The 26,289-nt window shown below is 36.6% G+C and overlaps 1 protein-coding gene across 4 annotated transcripts in view; it reads left to right on the forward strand.

The window, feature by feature from the left end:
- Positions 1-26,289, forward strand: part of EPHA6 (EPH receptor A6) — a 951,077-nt gene that overhangs the window by 727,523 nt on the left and 197,265 nt on the right. For all 4 annotated transcript variants that reach the window (XM_063630562.1, XM_063630563.1, XM_063630564.1 and 1 more), the window contains one exon: positions 10,811-10,996. In XM_063630562.1, coding sequence (XP_063486632.1) covers positions 10,811-10,996 — 186 coding nt within the window. The remainder of the gene's footprint in view (positions 1-10,810; positions 10,997-26,289) is intronic.

A 26,289-nucleotide genomic window follows, 5' to 3' on the forward strand; every position in this document is an offset into this window, starting at 1 on the left:
AGAACTTACTCACTATCATGAGAACAGCATGGGGGAAACCACCCCCACAATTACCTCCCACTGGGTCGCTCCCATGACACATGGGGATTATGGGAACTACAATTCAAAATGAGATTTGGATGGGGACATAGCAAACCAATATTCAGGCTTCCAGATGGCAAGCTCTGGCCCTGTGGTGGCAGAATTAGGTTGGGTAGGCTTGTACTCACGTTCCCCCATGGGGCATGACAGTGCACCCAAATTCAGAGGGTTGGGTGATATGAGTTTAGGTCTCATGCCCCTGGATACAAGGAGTTGAAAGCTGAAATGGTCAATATGATCTGCGAAAGTGTAGGATAGTGACTACCAAACTGTTTTCTGGGGAGCCTTTTTTTTTTTTTTTTTTAAAAAAAGACGAGGTTTTGCTCTGTTACCTGGTCTGCAGTGCAGTGACATGATCATAGCCCACTGCAGCCTCAAACTCCTGGGCTCAAGTGACCCTCCCACCTCAGCCTTCTGAGTAGCTGGGACTACCTTTGCCACTACACCCAGTTATTTTTTGTTTTTAAGATGGTCTTACTATGTTGCTCAGTCTGGTCTCAACATCCTTTCCTCAAGTGATCCTTCCGCCTCAGCCTCTCAATTAGCTAGGATTACAGGCATGAGCCACCATGCCCAGCTGGGAAGTGTTAATTGTTGCTCCAAGACCAAAAGTTTCTGTATTGGAAAGGATGCTGAATTTTGTCAAATGCTTTTTCTATATCTATTGAGATGATGATGATTTCTGTTTCTTTATTCAGTTAATATGGTGTGTCACATTTATTGGTTTCGGTAAGTTGAGCCATCTTTGCAACCCAGGGATAAATTTGACTTGACCATGGTGACTGACTATTTTTATGTGCTGTTGAATCTGATTTGCTAGTATTTTGTTGAGTGTTTTTGCATCTACCTTCATCAAGGATATAGGCTTGTAGTTTTGTTTTTTTATATTGTTCTTGTCTGGCTTCAGTATCAGGGTAATTCTGGCTTTGTAAAATGAGTTTAGAAGTATTCTCTCTTCTTCAAGGGGAGATTTATAAAAGATTGGTATTTATTTCTTATTTACATGTTAGATAAAATTCTGCTGTGAAGTAATAAAGTCTGGGCTTTTCTTTGATGGGAGATTTTTTAGTATTGATTCAGTTTTATTCTTGGTTTGTTCAAATTTTCTTTCATTTTTCTTAACTTTGTCCTGGTAGATTCCATGTTTCTAGGAATTTATCTATTTCTTCTAAATTATCCAATTTATAAGTGTAAAGTTGTTCATAATATTCACTTATGATCCTTTGTGTTTCTGTGGTATCTGTTGGAATATCTCCTCTTTCATTTGTGATTTATTTGAGTCTTATCTCTTTTTTTCTTAGTTGGTCTGGTCTGGCAAAGGGTTTGTCAATTTTCCTTATCTTTTCAAAAGAAAACTTATTTAGTTGATCTTTTCTATTCTTTCTAATGTCTACTTTATTTACTTCTATTCTGATCTGTATTATTTCCTTCTTCTGCTAACTTCAAGCTCCGTTTGTTCTTCCTTTTTCAGTTTCTTGAGATAACATTGAGTTGCTTACTTAAGAACTTTTCTCTTTTGTAATGCAGGCATTTATGGCTGTAAACTTCCCTCTTAGAACTGCCTTTGGTGCATCCCATAAGTTTAGTATGTTGTATTTTCATTTTCATTTGTCTGAGGATATTTTTAACTTTCGTTTTTAATTTCTTCCTTGATCCATTGGTTGTACAGGAGTGTGATGTTTATTCTCCATGTATTTGTGAATTTTCCAGAATTTCTCCTTTATTAATTTCTAGTTTAATTCCATTATGTTCAGAAAATATACTTGATATGATTTCAGCCTTCTTAAATTTATTAAGAATTATTTTGTGGCCTATTATCTATCCTGTAGAATGTTCTGTGTGCACTTGAGAAAAATGTGTATAATGGTGCTGTTGGATGAAATGTTCTGTATATACCTGTTATGTCCATTTAGGGTAAAGGGTTGTTGAAGTCCATTCTTTCTCTACTGATTTCTTGTCTGAATGAACTATCCATCATTGAAAGTACAGTATTTAAGTCCCATACTATTACTGTATTATAGTCTATCTCTTCAGATTTATTAATGTTTGCTTTATGTATTTAGGTGCTCCAACGTTAGATGCGTGTATATTCTAAATGCTTATCTTTTTAATGAACTGACCCTTTTGTTATTATATAATGACCTGCTTTTTCTCTTTTTCCCAATTTTGACTAAAAGGAGGTCATTCTAATATAACAATTATATAAGCATAATCACTCTCACTCTGTATTGATCTAATCTAATACAAGAATAATCACTCCCATGCTCTATTCGTTACCATCTGCCTCTTATTCCATACCTTTGCTGTTAGTCTATGTGTCTCCCTAAAGCTAAAATAAGATTTTTGGAGGCAAAATATTGTTGGATCTTGTTTTTTAATCTAGACATTCTTTTAACTGTAGACTATAATCTCTTTACATTTAAAATTATTATGGATAGATATGGGCTTACTATAGGCATTTTATTAAGTTTTTACTGATTTTTTATTAATTTTATTTTGTGTCTTTCTTCCAATCTTATGGTCTTTCTTTGTGATTTGTGTATTTTTGTAGTAATATGCTTTGATTCCTTTCTCTTCATATTTTGTATATCTGCCAGAGGTTTTTCCTTATAGTTATCATGAGGCTTACATAAAACATCTTATAGTTAAAGTATTCTAATTTAAGCTGAAAATACCTTAACTACAATTGCATACAAAGACTCTATGCTTATATTTCTCCTCCCTCACACATTTTATGCTATTGATGCAATACTTTATATCTACTTATATTGTGTATGCTAACCCATTGTTTATAGCTATAATTGTTTAAATACATTTGTCTTTTAACTATTATACTAATGAGTGATTTACATAACCCCTTTACAGTTTTAGTATATTCTCAATTTGAGTATATGTTTACCTTTACTAGTAAGCTTTATACTTTCATGTGTTTTTATATTTTACTTATTTTCCCTTTATTTCAACTCAAAGAATTCCCCTAAGCATTTCTTGTAAGGCCAGTCCCATGATGATGGATTTCCTCAGCTTTTGTTTGTCTTAGAATGTCTTGATCTCATTTTTCATTTCTGAAGGACTGTGTTGCTGGGTGTAGTATGTTTTGTTAACTTATCTTTTAGCACTTTCAATATGTCATGCCACTCCCTCCTGGCTTGCAAGGTTTCTGTTGAGAAGTCATGTATAGTCCTATGGGATATCATTTTTATGTGATAAGTTTCTTCTCTTGTGCTGCCATAAAGCTTCTTTGTTTTTGGCTTTAATTTGATTATAATGTTAAAATCAGAAACAAATGAGATTTAAGGCAGCAAGAATTTCAGGTTTATCTCTATTGAGTTTAGCTTTCTTGGGGTCCTTTGAGGTTCCTGAATCTGTATGTTCATATCCCTCCCAAGATTTGGGATTTTTTCAAACAGTATTTCTTTAAATAAGCTTTCTATCTCTTTGTCTCTCTTCTCCTTTGGATACTCTCATAAATTTTATATTTGTACATTTGATGGTGTCCCATATGTCCCTACACTTTCTTCACTCTTTTTTGATCTTTTTAAAATTCCTCTAATTAGCTAATTTCAAATAATCTTTCTTCAAATTCACAATTTCTAATTTTTTTGCATGATTGCATCAGCTATTCAAACTATTGAGTTTTTCAATTCTGCCATTGTATCCTTCAGCACTAAGATTTCTGTTTGGTTCTTTTCCACAGTTTCTATATTTTATCAAACTTCTCATTTCATTCATGCATTGTTTTCCTTATTTCTTTTAGTTGTCTGTCTGTATTTGTTGAATTTCTTTGAGCTTCTTGAAGATGAGCATTTTGAATCCTTTTTCCAGTAATTTGCACGTCTCTTTTTTGGTGGGATTGGTTAGTAAATCCTTAGTTATTTTGATGGTGTCATGTTTGCTTCATTCTTTGTTATTCATGTAGGCTTGCATTTCTGTCTGCATTTGAAGGAGCTAACTCCTCTTTCACTCTTTATAGAATAGATTTGACAAATTAAAATTTTCTTCTAATAGGTCTGAAGGTTGATGAGATTACCTCTGGGCTCATGATTGAGTGGCACTGGATGCAGGTCTCGTGCTTGATACTGGGTCTACAGTGGAAACTGTAGTTGGCAGGGTTGTTACCAGAGGCTCTAGTTGGTGTGGGTCCCATTTGGTTTCTAGGCAGACTGAACTGTCTCCAGGACCTTGATCTTTGGGTCTGGATCTGGGATGATGAAGGTCTGCTTCAGGATTCACAGATTGCAGGTCTTTTTCCACATGCAGTGATGGATATGGCTTCCACTGGGTCTCTGGCAGGACTCCCATTGGATAACTAAATGAGTACCTGTCCTGGCCATACTATACAAGTTGGTGGCTGAGATGGGCTTAAACTGAGACATAAGATTGTTTCAGGATATACAACCAAGGCTGAGATCGTTAGCCCTATCTCTGGGGTCACAAATAGGTATGTAGACAGTGGTTTTCTGGGTGAGCAAGCCTGCTTTCAGACTGCAGTTTAAAAAGGTGGGGGCCAATTTATAGGGCCATTTAAAGATCCACAATGGGACAGAGGTGAGGGATTCAGCCTGAATGGGCACTGTGGGACATGCCTTCTTGTGAGTGCTCAAGCAGGCCAAGCTTCTCTCAGTGTGAAGACAAAAGGGGTCTGGACCTAAATCCAGTGCCATTTGAGGATCCACTGTGGAATGGAGGTTGGGAAAACCTGTTAGGGAAACAGACAGGCATGTCTTCTGGTGGGATTCCAGCTGGGCAGAATTGCTTCAAGATCACAGCTGGGAGGGACTGAAACCAATCTTCAGGGCTATTTTTAAATCTGCTGTGGAACTGATGTTGGCAAGCCTGACCCAGTGGCAGTGGGGGGTGAGAACCCCAACAGATCCCTATGTGGTCAGGATTGCTCATAGACTGCATCTGAGAGGGGCTAGAGCTGAGATTCAGGGCCCAGTTATGGTCTTCTATGGGATGAAGGCCAGCAAGACTGTCCAAGTGCATCTCTAGCAGTTCCTTGGATGGTGGAATAACTTCAGGGCTGTGACAGAGGGGCTGGTGCCTAGAAAGGGTCCCTTCGGGATCTGTTGTGGGATGGAGGTTGTCAAGCCCATTAGCATTGATGGGCTAGTCATCCTGTGCCACTGGGATTATTCCCAGGCTGCAGCTAAGCAGGGCTACAATCAAGATTCAGGGCCCCTTCAGGACCTGCTGTGGGATGGAGGCTGACAGTCTTTAGTGGCACAGATGGATGAGTCTACCAGCAGTTCTTATAATGGATGGGATTCCTCCCAGGCTATGGCAGAGAGGGGCTAGAGCTGAGATAGGGCCCCTTCATGATCTGCTGTGGGACAGAAGCTGCAAGCCTGTCCTGGTGGTATAGATGAGTGAGTCTCTCTCTAGGTCCCTGTGTGAGAAGTACTAGGCTAGAACTACAGCTAAAGGGGGCTGGAGCCAAAAGCTATTACAGGATAGCTTTTGGGTTCACGGACAAAACTGATGACAAGAAGCAGATGGGTCTATCTGTGACGCACTAATGTGCATGATTCCTCCCAGCCCTTTGGTAGATGCTTTTGGAAGCAGGCTCAAGGACAAACGGAGCTGTAACTAAACCCTTTGGAAAATGGGGTTATTTATGGGTCTGAAGCTGGGTCCACAATTACTGGGTCTGCTACCTAGGTGCAGGTCTGTACTCTCAAAACAATAATTCTAGATGTTGGGCTCCACTGGGGTTTCACAACCTCATACCCCAATCCAAGGGCTCCCACAAATAAATTTTTGATCATGAATGGGTGCAGAATTATTTTTTTTGTGGAGTAATACAACTGGGTGACCACCTATTCTGCCATCTTATCTCATCCCCTAGATATCTGTTTTAATTGCTTCCTCTTTACCCTGTTGGTGAGGGAAGGATTTCATACCTCAAGAGATACCTATGGAGACAGCAAAACACAGAGACCCTACATTGGACAGATGAGATTGATGCATATTTATTAATCACATACACTTTCAGCCCAGAGGAGGGAGATACCACACACCATGCTGAGCCACATAGGGGTTGCATTTGGGAAAAAAAAAAGTGAACAACCATGAGTATGGGATGCAGGTTTGGTAATACCAAGAGGGCAGGGTACTCGTTGATACTCAGGAGGATGTGATTGGCTTGTTTGAATAGCTCCACAGGCTGGCATGGAACTGAAACTTACTTTTCAGTGATGAGGAAAAACTTGACCTGATCTATTTGATAAGGCAGGTTCTTTGGCTAGGAAACCTTATTTATAGGAGCAGAGTAGGGAAGAATGTTTCCTGTAGGGCTATGTATGCCCCTTTCAGATGCCCTCAGCTATCACAGAAGCCAATAATATTGGGCCTTAATCTTAGGACTTGCACCATTGTATATTAATGAATCTTAGCTATAGGAAGGGAAGGAAAGATATGAGAATAAAGCTATAATTGGTTTCTTAAAAGTTGCACTCATTTTAGACAAGAGACAGGATTTCTGGTATTTTGGGGTGGCATAGTGACCTTGCCTTTGTCTGTACTTAGACAAAATTATTAAGTGACCCTACTTTGTCTCATTTTATCATGGTCTCAAAGTAGCCTGAAGTTGGTACTATTTCCAATAGGGGAATAAAACAGCATATCTCTGAAAGCTGGGCCAACTCCCAAATCTCAGAGGCTGCTATTTTGTTTTTCTTTTTGCAGCTAAAAGGGCCCGTTGGTGCTGGGAAACTAAATTAGATGGGTTGGTCAAGGAAAGTCTTCTGAAAGAGGGATATCAAAGCTCAGCTTTTATCACTAATAAGGAGCCATACACATAGAGAAGAACTGAGGAGAGTAGAGACAGGAGAGGAAGGGAGACAACCTGTGGGAGAGCACTCCTGTCTGAGGGAAACAGCAAAGATGAGCAATGAAACATTTCATCACACCCAAGAGGTGTGAGAAAAACCATCGAGAGCATGGATCTTTGCTTCAGTGCTCTCTAGGGGTTGGATACGGAGAAAGTACCAGGATCTCAGAACATGGGAAGTAAACTTTTGGAAAGCATCAAAGTGATCCTGATACAGTGGTCCTCCAAGACAGATTGTCCCTCACTGCCTGTATCCTTCCCTCACAGATTTAGTTCAATTATACAGACCTTATATGAAAATCCCAATACTAATTGATGCTTTAATATGACCCTGTATAACATACAACAAAATTGCTTGTCCAGGAATGTTTTACCAACATCCAGGGAGATAGATGTGGTTGTTAGCTAGTGAATGTGCTGTCAGTGGCAGAAGATCAATTATCCTATATATAATTTTGTTTTTTCTCTGGAAACTAGACTGTAGTGATTTTTCTAGACCATCTAACATATATTTGAGCAGGGTCTGCATTTCCATTTAATAGGGAAGCATTCCTAGGATATGAGTTTTATCATTCCAACCATCTTCATGTCCAGTTCATGCATTTGAACACTATTACAATAGTTGGTTTGAAGACAGCATTGCTACCAACTGGGAATTGAATATACCAACACAGGAAAATATTAATGATGATAAACAGCTCAGACAGCAGAGAATAGTGGTTACAAGCATGGACTCTGAAGCCAGACAGCCTAGGTTCAAATGACAACACTACCACTTTCTAGTTGTATCCCTGTTAGGTATGTTACTTAGCTTACATGCCTCAATTTTCTCACCAACAAATTGGGATAATACTAGTACCTACCTCAAAGGTTTATTGGGGAGAGTACAATATATAGTAATTTCTTAGACCTGACACAGGATAACACTATGTAAGACCTATCTTTGTAATGATGATTACAACTATGTATTGGAAAAGAAAAAAAAAGGTAATTAATACAGTATTCCTATAGTTGATGAGTTAATTATGTACTAACCAGTATATGTAAATGTTCACAGATCTTATTGAGGAATAATTCCTATCACATACGGTTCTATACAGGGCCTCTCCTCTTCCTACAATGTCAGTCACATAATCAGTTTTTAGCAAAATCTGAAACTATGCATTTAATTTAAAATATTTTTTTCCTTTCTGCCTGATATGTCTGATTCATTCAAGCCTACGGTAGATAACAGTTTTAATATATTCTGTTACTGAGCTTTTTGGACTTTGCCTAAAGAATACACTAAGAGTCTCAGATCTTTAATTGAGTCAACCGTATTTAGTACCACTGAAATAAGTGTGAAAACAGCTTGATCACGCAAAGCTGGACATGAAGAAAACACCTGCCTGGCGTTAATAAGATACATGAATTTCAGACAACAGAAAACCAAAGAAAATTACCACTTTGTCTATCTTGGTAAAATACCAACAGAGTTCTCATTATTTTCGTAACATTCAGAAGTTTATTTGAATTTCTACGAAATGTGAACAGAAAAAATCATATGGATTATGGGCTCATGGAGGGTGAAGGTTTTTAAAATATTGCTGAATTTTTATCCATACTATCAGATTTATTAAGACAAAGTAAAAGAAAAAATAAGGAAACAATATTTGTTTTGTTCTGGATATTCATTAGAACAAACCAGAGTGATGTGAGAATGAATTTCAAGTATCTTAATAGGCCTAGATGTATTGGGCATTAGTGTAAACACATGTACCCACTTCTCTTAAGGTTCAGGGTCTCAATAGAAATATGTTGAAAGTTCCTATCAATTGGCACTTTTATGCATAAGAGAAAATCTTTTACTTTCACAAACCTACTTTAGTTGTTTAAGAAAAGGAAAAATCTTAGTAATAATAATACAACAGTCATTAAAGGAATAACTTAGTGCAGATACCATCTTCTGATAATCACCCCTCAGAGTCTTGATTCTAGGCTGTGACATTATCAGAGTTTGCATTGGTCACCAAACAGCTTTGACATGGTATTACCTAAATCATTGCATTATTACAAGCAGAACTGAAAAACTACAACTTCTTGTTTTCAGTGAAGTAAGGAAATTCATCCTCCAACAGGTTGAGAGCATCATTAAGAAAAAAAAAAAAGATTATTCTTGTGTTTGTTGCCAAATTTATGCAAGATTTATAAAACTCCAATATCATATGCACTGAATTTTCAGTGGTTTTTGTTGCTTGCTTCTTTGCTTGTTTGTTTAACATATACAGAATAAATTATCTTGTTAGACTGATTTCTATTTCTAATGGACATGTGTACACATAATTTTTTGGAAGCAAAGTTATGCCTTGTTCCCCTCCCGCCTTGTTATTTATTTTGCCTAAAAAATCTTAGTACCTACACGAAAAGGTAGTTTTTATTCATGCATAGTCAGCATTTAGTTGACCGTGATAAATTGTCAAAAGAAAAGGATAATTGAAATCTATTGTACTGCAAAATCTAATTCAATATTCTATGCTTAAACTTATATTGTGTCTTACAGTTGGCCATAAGCGCTAATAGACCAACTGAAGATATTTTAATTTTAATTTCTTTCATCCTTCCAAAGATTTTGATAACTTAAAACATTGTATGAATAGTACTTTACAGTTTGTAAGCACTTTGATATAAATTGTCACTTTTGATCTTCCCAATATCCTTATGGGAATGAGAGGTTATAGGATTATGAAAGATTTTATTATTCTCACTTTATATATTAATAAATTGGGAATCAATCATCATGTTCTTAAGGAAATGCAGGTAATCAGCTCCAGAAAAATTAAAAGTCTAGAATTTCAAAGTTTGTTGAATGTATTGCATTGCACTGAGAAAACCCATTACTTTTTATCCACAATAACTCCTCCTGTCTCCTTGCTGCCCTGTGTCCATGTCATTCTCTCTACTGTTTCTGGAACTTTGAATGTTTTTCTTCACTTCCCTTACTCCTTTTATGCACCCTGTCTTGAATGTCCCTGCTTCTCTAAATACCTAAATCCTGCTCATCTCTCAAGGTCTAGCATAAGTTTCATCCCCTCCAGGAAGCCTTCCAGCCCCCACTGTTTTTACTTAACAAATATAGCATTTATGGGAATTTATTAAGTTCTTAAGTGTTTAATTTATGTTCATCTAAATTCTCCTACCAGATTATAAGCACCTGAGAACAGAGACCAAGTCTTATACTTCTTTGAAACTCACAACATTCTAGCACTGGATATAGATATAATAAATGCTTGCTAGATATTTGGTTATTATTTAATTACCCAATGGAGACAATGCTGGAACATATCTCATCTTCCTTATCTGCATTTCCATCCATGTGGCTTGTAATTTAGCCTGTATAATCACTTACTATGGTAGAGTTCAGTATGGGTTTTTTCAATACATTCATACATCGATTGACCCTAACATTAATTTCTAACTGTCAATGACGCCCAGTCATATGACCTAGGGGATCAAATTAACTACACATGCCTGATGGATTCCCTGAATAGAGTAAACATTTGGGCCATATATCAGCATTGAGAACAGGAACAGGAGACGTTATGCTGTGATTGCATTTCTATAGAATTACATTAGCATTACCCATTCTGCTAGTCATAATTTCTCAGCAGATCAGGAATATCTATCAATAGTATTTCCTGTGATATAGCACATGAAAATGCATTCCATTATTCATTAGAAGTGTTGCTGATCAGCATATTATCCTTATAAACTTACTTTTTAAGAAAGAAATGTTTGTGAAACTAACATACTTAAGAGTCATTATGTGAAAAAAGGATGTCACTGTATGACAGTTTGACTCTTCTGAAATGTAAGTGTTTGGTTTAATCAAATAACTGCTTTTGTTCATATTTTAAGGTGAATTTGGAGAAGTCTGTAGTGGACGTTTGAAGACACCAGGGAAAAGAGAGATCCCAGTTGCCATTAAAACTTTGAAAGGTGGCCACATGGATCGGCAAAGAAGAGATTTTCTAAGAGAAGCTAGTATCATGGGCCAGTTTGACCATCCAAACATCATTCGCCTAGAAGGTGTTGTCACAAAAAGTAAGTTACTGAGTTTCTTCATTACTTCTTTCACACACCTATCTCAGTTTTTTTTTAAGAAAAGGAAAAATCTTCATGATAATACCACAGATATTAAAGGAATAACTTAGTTTGGATATCAGCACCCCCTCAGAGTCTTGATCCTAGGCTGTGACATTATCAGAGTTTGCATTGGTCACCAAACAGCTTTGACATGGTATTACCTGCAAATCATTCCTAACGTAACTTGAAGTAATGAATCAAGAGTAAAGGGTTATGTGTTTTTGTTTTGTTTTGTTTTGTTTTTTGAAATGTCAATAGTAACAGAACAAACACTTTCAGTGTTTTGGGTCATTAAGGTAAAATATTTCTGTTTAGAAATAAATGTCATATACAAATATAAAATGCTTTACTTGGAGTAAAACTTATAAACAAAAATTCTGCATGGAACCTATATAAATGACATTAGAAGTAAGTTATTATAATTTATATAAAATGAAAAAAGTTTACAATTCCTCAAGTAAAAATTCTTCTTTCACAGAAATAATGGAACAAAGTTCACTCCTTTGAAAAAGAAATGTTTTCAAAAATCCAAAATTAGCAATATACTCTAAGAAATAGATTGCTATATATTCACTTTCATTTGAATAATGATAGGGCATAAAATATGACAATATTTCTCATTATTCACTAAAAATTATTACATATGAAATCCAATACAGATTTGGCCTTTTAAAAATAACTTCAATCCCTGAGAGAGGCATTTTTCTTTCATAAGAATAACATTTATTTTAAAATCTTTTAAATAAAATTGAAACTTTATGTCATATTTGGAAGCAGGAAAGTATAAAAGCTTACTAAAGAGATGCAATTGACTCTGTGTCTGAAACTCCTAAGTCCTTCTCACAAAGCATTGTCCAACATGCTACCCAAAATGAATAGATTACTGGCAGCTATGAAAGTTTGGAAGACAGAAAAGAATGCTTCTGATGACAGATGTTGCAGTGGACTATTACTTTAGTGGCCTTAATGGGGCCTTTCAGTGTTCATGTCGTTGTATAGTTTTTTCCCATATTGATTCTGGGCTTTTCTATGTAACAAACCTTGGCCAATGGGACATTAGCAAGTGTGATGCAAGTGAAGGCATCTTACATGTTTGTACGTTGGAGCTTGTCCTCTTGCAACACTCTTTCCTGGAACAAGTCTCTATGCCTAATGAAGGCAATCCATAAGATGAGGCCACATGCAGAACTGCAAAGAAGAGAACTGAGGTGGTTCAGCCAATATCCACATCTGAACTCCAAGCAGAATGTCAGCACTGAATGCAGCCTTGTGAGTGAACCATCTCAGATGTTACAACTCCACCACCACTGCTATTAGATAGCTGTAGCTGTGGTTGACATCTTGTACAGGAAAGGAACCATGCATCTCCATCCCATCAACCCATAAATCATAAAAGATGATTAAATGGTCGTTGTTTTAAGCCACTAAGTTTCAGACGGTTTGTTGCACAGCAATAGATAACCAAACAGAAGGACCCCAGTTAGACTTCTGCTCCTGCCACTTAAGAATTATGCAGCTATGGGTAAATTATTTAACATCTCTATCCTTTACTTCCATATCTGTAAAATGGGACAGGAATGTTGTAAGAATTAAATTTGTCAATGTTTAATACATTTAGCACCCTTTGTGCGTCACTGTAAACTACATTAAATGATATTCTTTATTGGGACTATATGTGCTAGCACTTTATACATATATATTACCATTTCATTCTCACAGCAACCCTAATTGATATCATTATCTACATTTTATGGATGAGAAACGAAGGCCCACGCAGGTTAACTAACCCACATAAGGACCTTTAACCTACAGTATGTGGCATGACTGGTGTTGAAAATGAAGTCTGTCTCACTTTAAAACCCAGCCTTTTTTTTTTTTTTTTTGCTTTTGCTATATTCCTTTGAATGAGTTTTATACTTTAATTATCTTATTTGAATTGAACAACATTAAATAAATAACAGTCTGAATTAAATAACATAATACTGCCTTTCAAAATAGGAAAAAAAATATTAGGGTAGAGTGATGTTAATTGCTCCTAAAATATAAAATTTGGAAAGAGCCAGCTATGCCATAATACCTGGTAAAGATTATGACCTAAAAGAGAGAAACAGAGAGACAGAGAGAAGAAATAGATGTTAATTATTGCTTTCGTGTTTTCTGACTTCCTTGTTATTAATTTAACATGAACATTTCAAGTTATTCCTTCTGTATTATGTATCTCTGGCAGGCAAAAGATAATTTTCAAGTTGGGTTATGAACCTTTGCAGAGCATTTTAAATCACAATCTAGGCATGATGTTGAGGTCCTCTGATGTGTGTTTATGCATGAAACATGTAGAAATGAGCATCCAACAATAAATTAAAAGGTTTAAAAAGTGTCATATCTTTATTTTCTTACTTTAATAAATCAAATTATGCCTTTTTCCTATATTCCTATGTGCTTTATTCACATATTCTTATATGTGAATTACACATCTATCCTTTCTCAATCACAGACACACACACACACACACACGCACACACACATGAAAAGGAAAAAAAGATGTATATCCCTGTGAAATAGTGGGAATCATTTATCCTACATCAACTAAATATGTTTAATAAGATATTCTGTGGTACTTGCCTGCCAGTTTGAAATAGTTTATTTCACATAAGCATCCAACATAGTGATTGCTTTACAACTCTAAGAATCTCATCTAGAAATGAGACCAGTGACCTCTACTTAGCCACATTTATATGATCTACAAGTCAAGGTTTCTGTTCCATTTCTTAAAAAAAAAGAAATAAAATAAAAATCTCAAATCTGTTGTAGGAAAACAGATTGAGAAAGCATAGATTCAGTATACTGTTGAGTGGCAATCACCATTATAGCATTGACTTGTTAGAGTGAGCCCCATATAGGGTGGTGTGGAGCTACCAAGGTGGGTTGTAGAGATGGATAAGGGAATAATCCTCATAAAGATAAATGGGCAGGTTTATATTGTTATCATCTTGACTCAAGTGCTATGGGACTGTTAGAAGAAAGCCAATAAATAAATGAGTGCCTCATTCCCATAAATTCATGGTAATTATTCCAAGATTACCCTTAAGTAGCTAAGAGATAGCTAGCAATTAATGCTCCCAAAGGACTACCCATTGCATAAAAGATAATACTGATGAAGATAAAGATGCAGTATAGGCTTATAAGGGCATGTTTGTAGAGAATCCTGGGATTCTGAGAAATAAATTCATAGACTCTCAGTTGAAAGTAATTCAAAATCTAGATCAAAATCTTCATCAGATTCTTTTACAAATTCTTAATATGCATATTTTTTTATCTCGTATAGGATTTGTCTCTGATAGACAAGTGTTATAAAGTTCTTGGGAACACTTTGGCTCTCTTTCATATTTGGACATTATTTTAAACTTAAAAGTTAAATGATTAAAAGCTGTATTATCCAAAAAAATGTGTTTGATAAGAGTTGAACCTATTTGTTTGATATGCATCACAATTTCATTAACCTGTTAAGATACAAATGATATAAAAAGAGATTAATTGACATATAACCATATGCTTAGTACATACTTTTTCTCCAAGAAGCAAATAGAAGCCATAAGTTAGAGGACAGACTTGTAGCCATTAATAGCACAGATTATAGCAATTTGTAACAGATAACATATACACCGGTGTCATTAACTGTATAACCAACAGAGAAAGAGCTATGGCTCTACAAAAAGGCAAGAACTGTGGTTTAATGATGAAGAAATACTGTGCAGTAACCACACTTCAGAATACTGGGCCCTGCAGTTTGAATTTATGATGTTGGAAGAACCAAAAGAAGAAAAAATGAAGTGCCTACCTCCCAGCTTAGAAAGCAACAACTAAATTTAGATATGCCAACTGTATCTAAAATAAATCCTAAATCCAGTAAAGAGCAATAGAAACCAATCAGGGTAGCAAACAAATTCCCAAACATGATTTCATTTCATAAAAATACTCCCTAAATATTCAATGAGACAGTATTGAAGTTATAACAGAAAGTGCTTCACTTGCTCAAAACCCCTTTAATACTCAAGAATATTGTGGGTTCCTTCTGGAGAGGCATGGTGGGTCCACATGAGATCTGGGTAAGAGAGTAGATTCAAGCCAGCCAAATACATTTTAGTACTTGCACAAAAACTGCTTCTCTGGTTCCAGAATTTTGTTCTGCTTGTTAAGTAATAGGCATTCCCCAAAATTTCTGCTACTGTATTACTGCATTAGCTATGACATCTGCTGCTCTACCTGGTTATATTTGGGCCAGTCCCATAACCACTTTGGGCCTTAATTTTCACCACCACACACAAAAAAATGAAAAGTGCAAATTAGACTAGAAAACATTAAAGGTCACATTTACCTTTAATATTTTGTGATTCCATTTTGTTTTTAAAAGAAGAGTCATGAGATGTTGGTGAGGAAAATTTGTGCCAGTGATAACTTACCACTCAACCTCCAACTTTATTATAACTTCAGGTACATATTGATGACCCAATAAGAAAATAGAAAAGTTCAGGAAGAAACAAGCAAAGAAAAAAACAGTGCCTTCGATAAAGTTTTCAACTTATAACTTGTAAAGTAGAAAAGTTATAGGTAAAATTTTTCTGTAAGTAAAATCAAGGTTGGGATATGTATAATATACATTGTATGGGGTAAAATATTCTGTATGTCTGATTTTACTGATATACATTAGATTTTTTTTACCCCTGAGGTTCAGCTCCTAATTAAGGTAGGTTAAGAGTCTATTGGTTTTTGTTCTTCCCCCAAACCCAAGAAACATTTAGTGAGTATGACCAGGTATTAGGCCCTATTGCTGATTAAAACCTAGTGATAGAGAAAATGAGGCTCAGTGCTCTTGAGAAGCTCATTTGTTGGTGCCAGTCCACTGGGAGCAACAAATAAGTGTGTCATTATTTCCCTATGTGGTGTGGCGTGTGCTGTTTTGGTTATAATTATTCAATAATTTTTAAATTTATTCATTTAGCAAATATTTAGTGTCCATTTTTCTAGTCACCTTTTGTCTGTTTGTTTGTTTGAGACAGAGTTTCACTCTGTCACCCAGGTTGGAGTGCAGTGGCACGATCTTGACTCACTGCAACCTCCACCTCCCAGGTTCAAGCGATGATCCTGCCTCAACCTCCCAAGTAGCTGGGATCACAGGTGTACCCCACCAAGTCCAGCTAATTTTTGTATATTTAGTAGAGACGGGGTTTCACCATGTTGGCCAGGCTAGTCTCGAACTCCCAACCTCAAGTGATCCGCCCACCTCAGCCTCCCAAAGTGCTGGGATTACAGGCATGAGCCACAGCACCTGGCCTCTAGTCACTGTTAATACAGTAATGAAAAAAGACAGAACTAACTGCTAGAGGAGACAAAAAGAAATCTAAATATTTAAATGTAACTTTAGGTAAAGAACAAAAACCTGAATGCAGGGAGGGAGCAAACCATTCCTAGGTGTGATAGAAGAGCATTCTAGAGAGAGGGAACCACTAGTTCCATACTTTTGTTTTAAGAAAGAATTTGGCATGTTAGAGGAGAACCTAATAAGCAAAGTAATAATAGTGTGGATTACATAGTGAAAGGAGAAACTAGGGGCAGACAAAATATACGGAGGCTAGTGTAGTAATCCAAGCAAAAAATAAGGAGAAAAGAGAGTAAAAAAGTCAAGAGAAAAAGAAAGGGATAGATTCTAGATCTGTTTCCTAGGTGAAATTAAGACACTTTAGTGACTGCTTGATTGTATAGGGGGAATTAGGACGATGGGACAGTTTCAAATGACTACCAAGTGAATGGTTCCCATAAGTAAAAAGATGGAGAGGGAATTCTGGAGAAATAACAGATCTAGAGGGAAAATAATGAATTCTTATTTGGACATGCTAAGTTTTAGGTGTCGGGGACATTTAGTTAAAGACTTCCAGAATGTCCCTGGAGCCTGAGTGGGCTGCAGGTTCAAAATAAGGAGAACTCGATAGATGGCTGATGGTTGGTAGTTGAAATCATAGGGAGGATGAGATTACCCAGAAGATTGAGGAGAACTAGCATTAAGAGGCCAACTGAGGAAGAGAAGTGTATGAAAAAGACAGAGGAGCCACCTGAAAAGCAAAGGACAGGTTTCTAAGAGTGATAGGTCAATAGAATAAAATGAGCTGAGAAACCAACTTAGATGGATTGAGAAGCGTCCATTGGATAGGGCAGAGGGCACAGCTCATGGAGCATATCATGGGAGTGGAGGCCAGATGGAAATGGATTTCGAGTGAGATATGTGCACACTGCAATCAGATTCAAAGTTGTTAAAATGCAAAGTAGATTGTGTTGATTCCTTACTTAAATTCCAAATGTTCAGCATTTTTCAGTTAATCATTCATCTAAGTAATATTTATGAACTGCCTAGCTACTACATACTGAACACTTACTTTCTTTCTTTCTTTCTTTCTTTCTTTCTTTCTTTCTTTCTTTCTTTCTTTCTTTCTCCTTCCTTCCTTCCTTCCTTCCTTCCTTCCTTCCTTCCTTCCTTCCTTCCTTCCTTCTTTCTTTCTTTCTTTCTTTCTTTTTTGAGACACAGCCTCCCTCTGTTACCTAGGCTCGAGTGCAGTGGCAAGATCTGGGCTCACTGCAACCTCTGCCTCCCTGGTTCAAGCGATTCTCCTGCTGCAGCCTCCTGAGTAGCTGGGACTACAGGCACATACCACCATGCCCAGCTAATTTTTGTATTTTTCGTAGAGATGGGGTTTCGCTATGTTGGCCAGACTGGTCTCAAACTCCTGACCTCAAATGACCCACCTGTCTTGGCCACCCAAAGTGCCAGGATTACAGGCATGAGCCACCACACCTGCCATTCTGTTTCTAAGCATTAGGTGTTCAGTAGTGAATAAGAAAGCCAAAGTGCCTGTCATCCTGGGTCAGGTCCCTGAGTCTACCTCCTCTGGTTTCATCGTTCACCATTCTTCTTGAATCCTAGATTGAATTCATGATGAATGACAGGAGTGTCTCCAAACTTGCTCCTCATTTCTCCCAGATTTCTCTTCTTTTTCTAAATCTCCAAGGAGCTGGAAGGCAATGTCCCAGGCTGATCCTAAATGGGTGCAAAAGTAAATAACTCTGATATGAAAAGGATTGTGGTATCTATAACACTCAGCTTCCTTTTAAGACTGGAGTTAGCAGTCTTCCTTTATTTCAATGATGTGAGAAGCAAGATGATTTGCTGAGGTGGACAGCAGGACTGAGGACTGAGATGCTTGTGAATGTTTGAAGTAGCTCCCGTGAAGAATGTGAAAGAAAGCTGACCAGGAAATAGCAGAAAGATTGAGGACATCACTGAGGATTCAGGAACCTGGAGATCATGACAGAAGCTGCTGCCCCAAAAAGCACTGTTATTAATTAGGGAAAGAGTTATAGGATGAAGATGAGAAGAGATTAAATCCAAGGGAAAAGGGAAAACTGGGAGGCAGCAGACAGAGAAGAAATGGTGATTTTCTGTATTTTCTCTGTTCTTCTACCAACCTTAGTACTTTTTGCTGTTGTTCAAAAAATGAATGGTGATTTACTGTGTTTTCTCTCTTCTACCAACCTTAATACTTTTTGCTGTTGTTCAAGAAAATAAATTTTTCTTGTGCAACTTCTAGAGGCTTGATGGATTCTCAGGACATTTACTGGGAACTATTTGCCATTTGGAATTATAATGTACACATATTGATAAACAGAAAATGAACTAAGTGTGACTGTAACAGTGACAAGACGACATAGCCTGATGGCCCTGTGTATCATACTCTGTTCAAGCAGGACTAGGGATAATTGGAATCGCCGGCTTATTTTCTCTCTTCCAGAGCACACTTCCCTTCTTATAAGAAAAGAACAAACTCTTTCTGTATGCAGGAATAATTTATTGGTTGTCCTTCTAGTGTTTAAATATCTGGGTTTTCTCAAGGTCATTAATTCAAATCACCTCCCTAGAATTACCTCTGACCTATTCTCTAGTTCAGTGGTTTTCTCCTGCCCCTAAACTATGCTGCTAATTGTCGGGTAGACTGCACTGTGTAGTAACAGCTGTAAAAAAATCTAGTAACAAGTTTCTCAGTGTGAAGGTATCATTGTAAACTATAAGAGCCAAAAAGAAAAGAGAATATAAATGCACTTTTATGCATACATAATGTTTCCTTTTATACTGCTAAATAAAATTGAATAAAGCCATCTAAGGATGAAATCTTATTGACTTTCAAAGAATAAAAAATTTCTCCCAAATCATTCATGATATGATTGTGCTAGATAGTGTGATAAATCCAAATTGGGAAGGGCTGTAGATAAACCCATATTACAGGCATGAATTTGCATCCAGGAATTCAGGAGAGTAAGAACCAACCTGCCAGGCTGCAGGATAAGGCAATCAATCATCACTGAGAAATCTTCACCAAGTTTCTAATGGTCTTATGTGGGGCTGGATAAAAACTGGTAAAAATCTTCATCACTGAAAATTTAATAGACCCCCTTTTAATGCAATTTCTAGTTAAAAAAATCCATGAAATTAACAAATGAAAATCTGGTAAGGTCCTCATTTAATCCAATGATGAAATTTTAATGCTAGTTTTGTTGTGATTGCTGCTGCTGTTGTCAGAATGTGTTACCATGCCATTTTTCAAATTTTCATTTTGGTATAATTTCAGTCTTACAGAAAAAGTTGTGAAAATCTTATAGTTCCTGTATAACCTTCACTAAGTCTCCCTTGTAATTTTAGTGTTTTGCATAACCATCAGATTATTTTCAAAACCAATGAATAAATATTAGTACAGTAGTATTAATTAGGTTGGTGCAAAAGTCATCACGGCTTTGCCACTAAAACTGCAAAGACTTTTGCATCAACCTAATGCTAAACTATAGACTTTCATTCAGGTTTTGTCAGGTTTTTCACTAATGTCCTTTTCACTGCTCCAGGATCCAGTCCAGGATCCCACACTGAATTTTGTTATCACGTCTCATTAGTATTTTCAAATCTGTGACAATTCTTCAACCTTTCCTTGTCTTTTATGACCTTGAAACCTTTCATGTGCACTAATCAGTTATTTTGTAGACTGTCCCTCAGTTTGGGTGTGTCTTGTTTTCTAATGATTAGATTATGGTTATGCATTTTTGGCAGAGACATCACAGAAATTCTACACCGTTCTCAGTGCACTGTATCGGGGGCACATGATGCCTACATGCTTTATTCGTGAGGATGTTAGCATGGAACACTTGGTTAAGAGAGTATCTTCTAGATTACTACACTATAAAGTTATCTTTCCCTTTTTGTAAAAAATATATATTTCGGGGAGGGATAATTTAGGCTTTGCAAATATCCTATTTCTTCTCAAACTTTTGTGCACTAATTTTGTCATCCATCCATGATTTTCTTTTGTATTCTAATGTTGATTTTCCTATTTCTCTCTTGCCTTCTGTATTTGTCAATTAGAATTCTTCTCTACAGAAGAGCTGTATTTCAGATTGTTCTATAAATGGAATTATGCAATATGTAGCCTTTGGATTTGGCTTCATTCTCTTAGCAGAATGCATGTGAAATTCATCCATATTTTTTGTTGTTGTGTAATATTCCTTTGTACACTAGCACCCTAGTTGGTTTTTGTATCCAGTGGTTGAAGTACACCTGGGATGTTCCCAGTTTGGGTGATTATTGATAAAACTTGTATAAACAATCATGTACAGGTTTTTATGTAAATATATACAATCATGCACCCCATAACTATTTTATGTCAATGGCAGATTGCATATATGATGGTGAAGCCATCGGATTATAATGGAGCTGGAAAACCCCTATCACCCAGTGACGTCCTAGCCATCCTCATATAGTGCAAAGCATTACTCACTTGTTGGTGATGATGCTGGCATAAACAAACATACTGCACTGCTAGGCATGTAAAAGTCTAGCATATACAATTATGCACTGTACATAATGCTTGATAATAAATGACTATGTTACTGGTTTGTGTATTAACTAGCTATACATTTTATCATTAATTTCAGAGTGTACTCCTATTTATTAAAAACGTTTTCTATAAAACACTCTGTAGTTTATGCCAGCAGCAGCCTCATGCATCATGTGTTTACTGCCTCTTGTTTACATCATATTCTCTTGTGCTTGATTTGATCTTGTGTGGTTTTGTTCATCATGGCCCCTAAATGTGCAAAATCCACTGCTAATGTTGCCAGGAAGAGGCTACATTAAGTAATTGACCTGCAAACACTAAAGGTGATTAAAGATGAGAAAACTGGAAAATCACTGATAATTGTTGCTCATCAGTCAGGCATGTCCCATTCCACCATAGCTATGATCTTGAAGAATAAGAACAAAATGTCAGAATCTGTTAAAGGATCTGCTTCATCGAAGGCAGTAAGACTAACAAAACTTGAAGAAGGGCCTATATCAGATGTGAAGAAACTTCTAATGACTCTGGATTGAACACCAGACACAGAAATGTAGCTCTCTCAGCACCCTGATGATCTTGGCCAAAGCAAAAAGTTTGTTTACAATGTTGAAATAAAAGGCTGGTGGGCATGGTGGCACACACCTGTAGTCCCAGCTACTCAGGAGGCTGAGGCAGGAGAATCACTCGAACTCAGGAGGCAGAGGTTGCAGTGAGCCGAGAATCATGCCACTGCACTCCAGGCTGGGTGACAGGGCGAGACTCTGTCTCCAAAATAATAAAATAAAATAAAATAAAATAAAGTCTGGACCCATCTATGTTGAATTTCCTGCTAGCTCTGGGGGCTTAAAAATTCAATAATCATTATTCATTACATATGTGAAAATGAGAGAGTGGTGAGTCTGTGAGTGTTCGTGTAAAAGCAGCTGAAGAATTTTTGAAAACTCTAGAGAAGCTGATTGTGAAGGAAAATTATTTGCCGAAGCAAATCTCCCGTATGGATGAAACCTCTCTATTCTGGAAACAGATACCAGAAAGGACTTTCATCTGTAGGAGGCCAAGTCAATTCTAGGTTTCAAGGCTTTTAAGGGCAGGATAACAGTCTTGCTGGGGGGAAATGTTGCAGGCTAAAAATCAAAACCTTTTATGATCTGTCACAGTGAGAACCCTAAAGCCTTGAGCATATCAGTAAGCACAGACATCCATTTTACTACAGGGACAATAAGAATATGTGGATGACCCAGTTCTGCTTCCAAGATGCCCTCCTGAATTGCTATTCCAGCAAAATGGAGAAATGCTGTGTGGAAAAAAAAATGTGCCTTTCAAGATGTTGCTTATTGTCGATAATGCACCTGCACATCCTTTTTTTTATTTGTGATCTTCATCCCCATATTAAAGTGGTGTCTCTTCCTCCAAACACCAAATCTTTAATCCAACTAATGAATCAAGGAGTTAATAGCTTTTAAGGCCTACTACCTAAGAAGGATCTTTGTTCAGGCTATTGCAGCAACCAAGGAAAACACTGGGAAGACACTGATGCAATTCTGGAAGAGTTAAAACATCCCTGACTGCATCGAGAGCCTTGCTTGGGCTTGGGATGACGTCACCAAGAAGTATATGAATGGTACCAGGAAGAAGACACTCAAGAATAGAGGGGGAAATCCTGTGTGATATTAAGATGGGGTATATTAAGATGGTGAGACCATGATCTGTTGAGGACTGACTTTATTTTATTTATTTTGTTCCCTACCATATTGCTGAACACACATTAAGCAGTAAGTACATATAGATGAAGAAATGTGTCAATAAAAGACAAAAGTGAAGGAAAGGAGAGGGAAAGAGTGAAAAGAAAGGAAAGAAATAAGAAAGGAAAGGAAAGAAGGAACCTAATTTTTCGAGGACTTCAAGCTCAATTCTAAATTTTAACACTTTCTAATGTCAGTCACATTTATATAAGATTAGAAGCTCTTCTCATAATTGTGCTTCTCTATACTTTTGCAATTTCTCCTGCCTCTGTGCAGCAATCATATTTCAGCTGTGTTTCTCCTCTGAACTTTTAACTCTCTATATTATAGTTATTTAGGTATATGCCTTTCTACATAGGCCAGAATCAACTTGAAAGTAAGACCACAGCTAATTCATCTTTATATTCCCCCACATTATCCAGTCTGTATCTTATATTTTATGGCATTCAATCCTAGTTGTGAAATGAATACAGAAATATAGCACAGTATTCTGTTTTCTGGGCCTGAGAAGTAAAAGTAGGCACACCTTAGTCCACTTGTGACTGAGATAAAGCAACAGAATGATATAAATTCATTGGCATTTTCATTAGGTTATATCAATCACTGTTGGTATATTTATTCGTTTTTCACTCATCACAAATGTCAAACAAAGACATCAGTGATTTTTTTTCTCCTTTCATTTACATGCAATTGCTGCTTCTGGATTCTTAGCCCTGAAAATAATGTATTGACCTTTCTCCTACACATTAACAAGCATGATTCTTTTGAAATAGGTTGTTTTTATTCTGACATAGCCATATATTATATATAACATACTATTGTATTTAGTATGGCTTTCCATAAATACAATGAGCTATAGCACCTCTGTGACTTTGTCACTATTTTATATACCTAATGGCTGAACTATTCCATTACACTGAAATGATAGTACACAAAAATGCCTTCCATTAGCTACAGTTTCTGTGATTTAATGATTTATTTAATATAGACTATATCTCATTGCAAGAAATTCCAGGACATTCTCTAGGGAATACAGGTCTGGAAAGGAAATACAAAGCTACTGGAGGGACTTGAGCAAAGAGAAAGGCTGCTTAAAGAGAAGAAGAATCAAGAGAGAGTATACTGAGATTTCTTAGTTTGTTCCCAAAATAGAGAAACCAGTTATTTCCCTAAAACAGGATATATATTAATATAATTACTTCTTATATGTCCACTAAATAAAGTTGCTAAAACAAAAACAAAAGCTTTCCTCATATTAATTGTAATGTTCCAAATTATTCTTCTTAAATGAAACAATGTTCCTAGGTCATAGAGTTGATTGCTAACAGACTCAGAAAATATTTCACACAAACTACCTCCACGTAGAAAATGTGGAAGACTGTGTTTATCAAATGATGAAAGTTTTAATTATATAACATGTAAATGTACTATTTTTATAAGAGGAAACAAAATAATGCTACTAGTTCTTTGGTATAGTCTCCATATCTTTGCTACAGAAAAAGTCTTAATTCCTAAGGATGTCCAGCCTTCAGTCTAATTACAGGCACCCACTTCTTTTCCTAATTAAGAAATTGAGAACTAGCCAAGAAAGCAGAAAGGAAACACAGGTTGGCAGGGAAGTTGGCCTGAAGGGAGCAAACCTCTTGCTAAATCAAGTTTGAATCCCACCAATGACTTATAAAGAATCTAGTTCCAAATGTAATGGAATGAGGAGTGTATTTTGTATGTGTTAAAGATATCTCTCTTAAAATAGGCAACATCTCTCTTTTTTAAAAAGGACATATTATTCAGGGACATTATGAGAAAAGACATGCTGCAGTTTAGAAACTTGATAAGCCAATCATGGAAAGACAAAACAAACCTACTTCAAATGGTAACCTCAGTGGGTAGCATTAAAGAAAGGAATTGCAGTAAATACTAGTTCTGTAATTTCCAAATTTTATCGATAAAGCACCTCTTCACTGACACAGAAATAATAAAATACAAATATCTAGTTTTAAATTGTGTATACTCTGATTTTGTAAAGTGATAACTTATCAGTTTTTGAAAATGTTTCATAATAATATTTTTCTTCTCTGAATTGAGCCTTGTCTTACAAAACATTGCTCACAATGGTCAGATTAGATACAATTACATGAACTGATTAGAGAACATATTAATGTCTACTTTGTGATTCACTAGTGTCTTGGATTAAATAAATATTTCCTAGACTAATGCAACTGCCTCATAATTGCTCATCCTGCTTTCAGTCTTGCCCCTACCACAACCCATTCTTCACTTTTGCAGCCAGATTAATCTTTATACAAAAAGTTTTGCAAACTTCTTAGGAAAAACAACACAAAAATCCAGTCTTCACTTTGGCGTATGAGATGATCGGTATCCTGCTTACCGTTCAGATGTGATCTCCCCTTCACCCCTGCTAATGCACAATGCCCCAGACCAGCTTTGTGCCTTATACAAGCCAGTCTCTCTGTTGCTTTGGGGCTTTCCTGTGTTCTTGTTGACTGCCCTGACCTTCCCTCATGTCCTCACAAGGCTGTCTTTTAAAAACCTACCTAAATCTAAAGTAGCCCTCCTCCCCAACCCCAGATACTACCTATATTATATGTTATGTGTAATTTATGAAGAAAAGAGATTTAATTGACTCACAGTTCTGCGTCACTGGGGAGACCTCAGGAAACTTACAAACATGGCTGAAGGCTAAGGGTAAGCAAGGCACATCTTATATGGCTGCAGGAGAGAGAGAGAGGGAGTGAGGAAGTGCCACACTTTAAAACCATCAGCTCTCATGAGAACTCTTCACTATCAAGAGAACAGCATGGGGGAAACCTCCCCCATGATCTGATCACCTCCCATCAGGTTCCTCCCTCAACGTGCGGGGATTACAATTTAAGATGAGATTTGGGTGGGGACACAGAGCCAAACCATATCACATTGTACCCTGATGGATGGGATGCTCTGGTCAGGCTGTCACATTGCTCTCCCTAAGGAAGGAGATACTGACAAGACTAGCTTGGAATCATCATGTGGCATTTCCCAAAAGGAAAGTAATTGATGTCTACTGTATGGCTTTCAGAAAAATCTCTAGAAAAATAATTTATTTGGTTTTGATAGTTATAATCGTAACTATTTCTGTGTTTGTATGCATAATCTATATATAACAATAATATAAACTATCAGCCTTGTTTATGATTCATGAAATAACTAAGAGAATGGGAAAAAAGTCAAATATTTTATGAAAGAAAATACATTATTAACAGCAACAACTTAGTGTAACCATGGTTGGGTTGTTCATTAACTACAATTAGGTTCTTTTTCAATAGTTGCTTATAAATGGGGCTATGAAAATGAATGGATTTTTTTTCCTTTTCTTAACTCGTATTTGAACAAAACAAGAAGTAAAAGAAGTGAAAATACATCATAAACCTGCTGTTAAAATTATTATTAAAGGTAAAATCTGATTATCCTTCTGCCATCCAGTTCTATTCCCTAGAGCTAACCCTTGTTAATAATTCAGAGATGGACTTCCTAAATTTTCTATAAAGGTATGTAGACACATCTATATCTACACTTATATATTGTT

The sequence above is a fragment of the Symphalangus syndactylus genome, chromosome 21 (genome assembly GCF_028878055.3).
Source record: "Symphalangus syndactylus isolate Jambi chromosome 21, NHGRI_mSymSyn1-v2.1_pri, whole genome shotgun sequence".
Lineage (NCBI taxonomy): Eukaryota > Metazoa > Chordata > Mammalia > Primates > Hylobatidae > Symphalangus > Symphalangus syndactylus.